This window comes from Somniosus microcephalus, unplaced genomic scaffold, assembly GCF_052327205.1.
Source record: "Somniosus microcephalus isolate GS21.2 unplaced genomic scaffold, FLI_Smic_1.0 unresolved_chr1, whole genome shotgun sequence".
NCBI lineage: Eukaryota > Metazoa > Chordata > Chondrichthyes > Squaliformes > Somniosidae > Somniosus > Somniosus microcephalus.
The window spans coordinates 101,902,712-101,911,258 of record NW_028225179.1 but is presented as its reverse complement, the minus strand read 5'-3'; the positions used below and the strand labels follow the sequence as shown (position 1 = coordinate 101,911,258).

Here is an 8,547-nt window from a genome sequence, read left to right as displayed (position 1 = left end):
AAAAAAGACCACGGATTCCGTGTTAAACCAGGAATGGACAGAAACAGTGAATAATTTGCCCGAATGCAGGTGAAAAAAAAGGACAACATGTGATAAAATTGTCTTACTCAGTTACCTTAAACCAGTAGCAGTGAGAGTATTGAATGATTCTTATCGAGCTTAAACCCTCTGTCATTCTAAATTACCATGCCGCAGTTTGCAGTTTCCATGCTCTCGAACTAGCAAACCCTGTCCCCCATTTTTCATTTTAATTGAAAATAAAACCAGGCTGGCGAGCGCAGAAACAGGAAACGCCAATCTATTTGCTTTCGCTGAGGGTGAGGAATTCGATGGGAATTTATTCTGTGCACATTTCTATTGAACAATTTGAGTCCATTTGCAGGGCTGTAATTGGAGTAATTTTAGTTTTGGACGATAGTTTCGAATGGATTCTATCACATTAGCCCCCCATTATACGCCACTTCCTGTTTTGTTTGCATTTCAGACAATGCTGCCTGGCGTGCGGTCAATTCTATATCGCCCCTACTGCATTAATCCCACAGATAAAATGATTCCTGTTGTCTTTTAATTAGGTAAAGCCATTTAACTTACTTAAATAAATACGTTATTAATCCCAGTGGACGCTTAATTATATTTATCAGCTCATCTCTGAATTTACTCTGGGACACTGCATAAATAAAAGTGTTGGTGCAACAACTCAAACTGAGAAGCATATACCCGGATTGTTCCATAATAGTGAAAGGGTCATTGTAATTTGCTGCTAGCAATTGATTATCTTCAAATTGTACAACAATAAAAGATATGAATGTAACCATCCATAGAAGTATAAAATTGCCAGAAATAGCGAGCAGTAAAATTATGGATTTCCTTCGGTTCTCCGTCTCTGGATCACTTTGGTTCTCAGCATTGTTGTTTCCACGAAGTTTCCTTCTCGCTCTATTGGCCAGTACAATGTGCCTGATGGTCAGAGCATTGAGCAGTAAAATCAACACAAATGGAGCAAATGGGGTTAAAACTGTTTCCAACCACCAATATGTTGCCCATATGGGTGAGTTTAAGAAGCTTGATTTTACAATGCAGGACCATGGTACATTGTCAATTATTTCCCGAGGTTCATATATAAAATAGATTGGAATATTTTCTAAAACGCTCAGCCCACACACCACTGCTATCACCACAGTCGAAGTTTCTTTGGTGCAATATTTTGCTCGCAATCTTTGGCAACATATCGCCACAAATCGATCAAAGATGAAAGCGACAGTTAACCAGAGCAATCAAAACAAGCAAAACACAAGGCGAGATCAAGACTGCAAATGGGAGTATAGTTCAGAAATGAATATGGAAAATAAGCATCATTAATCTGATACAGGGTTACAGCAAATATCAGGACCAGTAGATCAGACGTTGCCATGGCCGCCAGGTAACTGGTGATGCATTTGGAGAGACCGACCCTTCCACGGGAGAGAACCACAATTGTCGTTAAATTAGCTGCAAAGAGGATGAAGATGAAGTTACTGGCTCTCCTTATATTAAGAGGATGATCGCTCGTCAGTTTATTGGTATGAAAATTAATTAATTTCTAACCTTGGACCTCAAAAGTCTCTCCGGCGATTGTTATAACCTAACACAAAGTTTGGAAAACCCACGGGATCGAGGGCAACGCTTGATTTGCTCCCAGACCAATAGTACTCTCCATTACTTTCAGTAGAGTGTGGAATCGGCACAGTGTTAAACCAGCGTTGCTCCCTATCCTGTCAGTTTACCGAGGGGCGGGTTTGGTTAATACCGCCCCACAGCGGGAGATTGATTGGCTGGGGCGCTGAAAGGAAATTCTGGCCAAGGATCACCTGTTACCACGACCCGCTACTTTTTCCTTCGTTTGATATTAACTAGCAGGAAAATCCATCGGATTATGCAAAGGCGGTTCTTCCAGCCGCCAGTTTTTTGTATCCGACCAACCCGGCCGGAGGAATAAAATCTCCCTGATTGCTGCCGGTGCGATCATTACAAACTCTGCTGCATCTTGATTTTGGGATTCAAGCAGCTTGTGGCCTTTACTGAGCTGGCTCACACCATTAGCTGGCCTCAATTTAATGCAGCATCCAATGTCGCTCAGGTTCACACTCGCAGCCTTCAGGGTTGCCCTGTGAGTGTAAACTTTCCAAGTAGTTGCTGCTTTACCAGATCTCGCCTTTCAGCAAAACACAGCAACAAATGCGCCCATGGTTTACGGATATCTGGTAACAGTGACAAACAATCGCGACTGCGGGCACATTCCCAGAAAGTTAGTGGGAAACACACCTTGATGGATATTTTAAACTTTTCAACAATAATAACCAACCAGAACCCAAGTGCGATGCTAGTGTTTGGCTCGGATAGAAAATAACAAAAATATTAGAAAATGCTGTCAATGTTCAGCAGATCAGACATCATATGTGGCGAGAGAAACATGGTTAATAAATTAGGTCGATCTTTCATCAGACCTAGTCATCGACCTGAAACTTTAATGGTGTTTCTCTCTCCACATGTATTACCTCGCCTGCTGAGGTTTCCATAATCTGCAGTATTTTCTTCAGAGAATTACAACAATCTCTACAATGGAGACGCAATCCCACTTGAATTGTTTCATTTAATAATTCAAAAGAAATTCTGCTGCCCATCAGGTTATAACATTTAGAATATTTGGGAAATTTGGAGTTTTCTAATTATTATATGTTTGATGGTGGTAATCAGTGTCTGCACATCAATCACATCAAAACAAACATATATTAACAATACACCGACAGCAGGAACAGTGACACAATGAGACACTGTTAAATGTGTATAGTAACTGATTCGATGCGGCTTACCAGGAACACCAACTATTGCAAGAATAGGGTAGAAAATATTTTCTAATTGTATGATCACCGGCTGTCCCATTTTTGGAGAGAAGTGCCGTAATCTGTTAGTGTTTTGGAGACACAGGTCTTTTGCTTTCAAAATAAGTTCATATTTATACCTGAGGTAAACCTCGAGTGACACACGAGCAATACACAATCATTGGCATTAGTTACAGTCATTTAACAAACAGGTGCAGCTGAGCCGTATTTATTGCTGCTGGTCAGAGATTGGGACATTTTGCAATAACATTTAACATTGGAATTTATTTTATAAATGAAACATTTTGAAATCTTCACCCCTAAATTAATAGCACCAACTCCTGAAGCTGAGGAGATTCGTTTAAAAGAGCAGGGAAGACATTTGATTAAATAAGTGCGCACATTCGTGGTAGGTTAGTTCCATTTAAATTGTAGATACATTACATCTTCTTTTTACTTTACTCTACATAATATTGATATAAGACGGCTCCGTTTTGCACTTGAGATCGAAAAGCCTTCAGATATGCACACAGAAAGTGATATAGTCAGTTGTATACAGATGAGCAGCCCCGCGGGTATGCTGAGATGTTGGATTTCAGCATCAACAGGCGCTGGGAGGAGGGGAAGGAGACAGGGTCTGGTTTGATATGTTCCGGGTGTGAGAAAGGTGAATGTGGTTAAGGATCTCAATAGCCGTTTGAAAGGGATGTGGGAGTTTAATGTATCAAAGCTAAGGAATTGGATGGTGGAAAGGAAATTGTCTGCCGGCTATTGAACCGGAATTTGAAGCGGGTCACGGTTTATATATTTTAATCTCAGTCTTGAAATTTCAATTGACCTAAACTCAATAGCATTTTTGAGGAGAGAGTTATTGATTTCATCCACTTTTGCGCGAAGAAGAGTTTCCGGAAAACACCCCTAAATGGTGGAGCTCTAATTTTAAGGTACTGCCCCACCAGAGGAATTAGTTTCTCTCTATCTTCAACTCTGCCATTCAATGAGATCATGGCTGATCTTCGACCTCAACTCCACTTTCCTGCCCTATCCCCAAATCCCTTAATTCCTCTGGGTTCCAAAGAACGATCTATCTCATCCTTGAATATACTCAAAGACTCTGCACCCACAGCAATTTGGGGCAGAGAATTCTTGGTTGGAAGCTTCACAACCCTATGAGTGAAGAAAATCCTCCTCATCTCAGTCTTAAAAGGTCAGCCCCTTATCCTGAGACTTTGCCCCCTCGTTCTAAACTCTCCAGCCAGGTGGAACAATCTCTCAGCATCATTCCTCTCAATCCCCCTCAGAATCTTATATGTTTCACTGAGATCACCACCTATTCTTCTAAACTCCAAAGTGTATAGGCCCAATCTACACTATCTTTCCTCGTAGGATAACACTCTCATCCCAGCGATCAATCTAGTGAGCCTTCGTTGCACCACCTCTAAGGTAAGTATATCCTTCCTTAAATAAAGTGACCAAGTCTGTGCACAGTGCTCCAGGTGTGTTCTAACCAGAGCCCTGTACAATTGCAGCAAGACTTCCCTACTCTTGTACACCAACCCTCTAGGAATAACGGCCAACATGCCGTTTGTCTTCCTAATTACTTGTTGTACCTTCATGTTAACTCTCTGTGCTTCTTGTACTAGAACAGCCAAATCTCTCTGAACACCAACATTTCATAGTTTCTCATCATTTAAAAAATATTCTGTTTTTCTATTCTCCCTACCAAAGTGAATAACCTCAATTTTCCTCACATTGTACTCCATCTGTCACCTTATTGGCCACTCACGTGACCTGTCTATACCCCTTTGCCGGCACTTTGTGTCTTCCATCAGTGTACTTTTCCATCTAGCTCTGTATCATCAGCAAACTCGGATAGGTCCGTTCATCGAAGTCATTAATATAGATTGTTATTAGCTGTGGCTCAAGCACTGACCCTTGTGACACCAGATTAGTTACAGCCTGCCAATCTGAAAATGACCCGTTGTTCCATACTCTGTTTTCTGTCTGTTGACCAATGCTTTATCCTTGTTAATATCTTACCCCGAACCCCATGTGCCCTTATCTTGCATAACAACCTCTTATGTGGCACCTTTTCGAATGCCTTTTGGAAATCCAAATGTACTGCATCCGTGGGTTCCCCTTTATCTACCCTGCTAGTTACATCCTAAAAGAAACCCTACTAAATTTGTCAAACACGATTTACCTTTCAGAAAACCATGTTGACTCTGTCAAATCAAATTATGATTTTCTAAGTACCCTATTATTATAAGTACAATCAGTTTGTGAACGTGAGAATTACAGCACTGATACCATAGGTACAGTCAATGCATAATTATCTTCATTACAGCACTGAAATCACAGACAAAGTCACTGTAAATATCAGAATTACAGCACTTGCATCACAGGGACAGTCAGTGTGCTGTAAGTCAGTGTTTGATTATCAGAATTATAGCAATGATATCACAGGTACAATCACTGTGTAAATTTGATAATTACCCCACCGATATCAAAGGTACAATCAGTATGTGAATATCAGAATTAAAGGTTTGATATCACCAGTATATTTCCTGTGTGAATATCCGAATTGAAGTACTGATATCACTGGCAGAGTGACTGTGTAAATACTGTAATTACAGCACTGATATCACAGCTGCAGCCACTGTACAAATATCAGAATTACAGCACAGATATCACATGTACTGGCATTGCGTCAATATGGAAATTAAAGCACTGGTATTACAGATAAACGCAGTGGGGAAATTTCAGAATGACAGCAATCCTATCACTGGCTAAAGAGTTGGTGCAGGAGGGAGGGCTTTAGTTTCCTGGATCACTGGGCCTGCTTTTGGGAAAGGTGGGACTTGTACAAGTCGGACGGGTTGCACCTGAACCAGAGCGGGACAAATATACTTGCGGGGAGGTTTGCTAGCACTGTTCGGGGGGGTTTAAACTAAAATGGCAGGGGGTTGGGAACCTTAGCAGGGAGACAGAGGAAAGGAAAACAGGCATAAAAGCAAAAGGTAGGAAGGAGAAAAACAAAAGTGGCAGTCAGATAAATCAACGGTTTAAATCAAATGTGGCCACAGTAAATAACAATTCTAATAGGTCTAAGAGCGTTAAAAAAACAAGCCTGAAGGCTTTGTGTCTTAATGCGAGGAGCATTTGTAATAAGGTGGATGAATTGGCTGCGCAAATAGAGGTAAACGAATACGATTTGGTTGGGATTACGGAAACGTGTCTCAAGGATGGCCAAGACTGGGAACTCAACATCCAGGGGTATTCGATATTCAGGAAAGATAGGCAAAAAGGAAAGGGAGGTGTGGTAGCGTTACTGGTTAAAGAAGGGATTAATACAATTGTAATGAAGGATATTAGCTCTGATGATGTGGAATCTGTATGGGTAGAACTGAGAAATACTAAGGGGAAAAAAACATTAGTGGGAGTGGTATATAGACCTGCAAACAGTAAGGTGGAGGTTGGGGATGGCATTAAAAGGGAAATTAAAGAAGCGTGCAATAAGGGCACAGCAGTTATCATGGGTGACTTTAATCTACATATAGATTGGGCCTACCAAATTAGTAACAATACTGTGGAGGAGGAATTCCTGGAGTGTTTACGGGATGGTTTCCTGGACCAATATGTCGAGGAACCAACCAGAGATCAAGCCATCTTAGACTGGGTATTATGTAACGAGAAAGGATTAATTAGCAATCTTGTTGTACGAGGCCCCTTGGGTCGGATCGATCATAATATGATCGAATTCTTCATTAAGATGGAGAATGAAGTAGTTGACTCAGAGACAAGGGTCCTCAATTTAAATAAAGGAAACTACGATGGTCTGAGGCGCGAGTTGGGTAGGATTGAGTGGGGAATGGCGCTCAAAGGGTTGACGGTGGATAGGCAATGGCAAACATTGAAAGACCGAATGGATGAGCTACAGAATTTGTTCATCCCAGATTGGCATAAAAATAAAACAAAACAGGTGACTCAACCGTGGCTAAGAAGGGAAATTAGGGCTAGCATAAGATCCAAGGAGAGGACATATAAATTGGCTAGAAAAAGCAATAATCCTGAGGATTGGGAGCAGTTTAGGAGTCAACAAAGGAGTAAAAAGGGATTAATTAAGAAAGGGAAAATAGAATATGAGAGTAAGCTGGCAGGGTACATAAAAACTGACTGTAAAACTTTTATAGATATGTGAAGAGAAAAAGATTAGTGAAGTCAAGCGTAGGTCCCTTACAGTCAGAATCAGGGGAATTCATAATGGGAAACAAGGAAATGGCAGATCAACTAAATACATACTTTGTTTCTGTCTTCACAAAGGAGGACACAAATAACCTCCCAGAGATGCCGGGGAACATAGGGTCTGATGAAAGAGAGGAACTGAAAGAAATCAGTATTTGTAGGAAAATGGTGTTAGGAAAATTGATGGGACTAAAGGCCGATAAATCCCCAGGGCCTGATGGTCTACATCCCAGGGTACTTAAGGAAGTGACCCTAGAGATAATAGTTGCATTACTGGTCATCTTCCAGAACTCGATAGACTCTGGAACGGTACCCATGGTTTGGAGTGTGGCTAATGTTACCCCACTATTCAAAAAGGTGGTAGAGAAAAAGCGGGGAATTATAGACCGATAAGCCTGACATCGGTAGTGGGGATAATGCTAGAGTCTATTATAAAAGATGTAATAGCAGAACACATGGAAAGCAGTGACAGGATCGGACAAAGTCAACATGGATTTACAAAAGGTAAATCATGCTTGACTATTCTACTGGAATTTTTTGAGGATGTAACTGGTAAAATAGATAAGGGAGAACCAGTGGATGTGGTGTATTTGGACGTTCAGAAGGCTTTCGATAAGGTCCCACACAAGACATTAGCGTGCAAAATTAAGGCACATTGGATTGGGGGTAAGGTATTGACTTGGATAGAGAACTGGTTGGCGGACAGAAAGCAAAGAGTTGGAATAAACGGATCGTTTTCTGAGTGGCAGGCAGTGACTAGTGGGGTACCGCAAGGATCGCTCCTAGGACCCCAGCTGTTCACAATATATATTAATGATCTGGACGAGGGAATTGAATGTAATATCTCCAAATTTGCAGACGACACAAAGCTGGGCGGGAGGGTAAGCTGCAAGGAGGATGTCGGGAAACTCCAGTACGATTTGGACAGGTTTGGTGATTGGGCAGAAACATGGCAAATGCACTATAATGTGGATAAATGTGAGGTTATCCACTTCGGTGGCAAAAACAGGGAGGCAGATTATTATTTGAATGGCAATAGATTGGGAGAAGGGGAAGTGCAAAGAGACCTGGGTGTCCTTGTGCAACAGTCGCTGAAGGTAAGCATGCAGGTGCAGCAGGCGGTTAAGATAGCAAATGGTATGTTGGCCTTCGTAGCAAGTGGGTTCGAGTACAGGAACAAGGATGTCTTGCTACAGTTGTACAGGGCCTTGGTGAGACCGCACCTTGAGTATTGTGTGCAGTTTTGTTCACCTTACCTGAGGAAGGACGTTCTTGCCATGGAGGGAGTGCAGCGAAGATTCACCAGGCTGATACCTGGGATGGCAGGAATGACGTATGAGGAGAGATTGTGTCGATTGGACTTATACTCACTGGAGTTTAGAAGATTGAGAAGGGATCTCATCGAAACCTATAAAATTCTGTCAGGTCTGGACAGACAAGATGC

The 8,547-nt window shown here is 41.6% G+C and overlaps 1 protein-coding gene across 1 annotated transcript; it reads right to left on the bottom strand.

Moving 5' to 3' along the window:
- Window positions 1-587: 587 nt before the first annotated feature.
- Window positions 588-4,474, bottom strand: LOC147095664 (uncharacterized). The gene is made up of 2 exons (XM_085973685.1): window positions 4,416-4,474; window positions 588-1,215 (listed from the first exon to the last, which is right to left on the bottom strand). The coding sequence occupies exons 1-2, from the start codon at window positions 4,472-4,474 to the stop codon at window positions 588-590; spliced, it is 687 nt and encodes a 228-aa protein (XP_085829811.1).
- Between the last annotated feature and the right edge of the window lie 4,073 nt (window positions 4,475-8,547).

What these genes read in the sequence shown, in the direction of transcription:
- LOC147095664 (XM_085973685.1), bottom strand. Translation starts at nt 4,474, where the DNA reads ATGAAGGTACAACAAGTAATTAGGAAGACAAACGGCATGTTGGCCGTT. An exon ending in TTGGCCGTTATTCCTAGAGG is followed by an intron (nt 1,216 to 4,415) that starts GTTGGTGTACAA and finishes ATGTTGCCAAAG; the next exon opens with ATTGCGAGCAAAATATTGCA.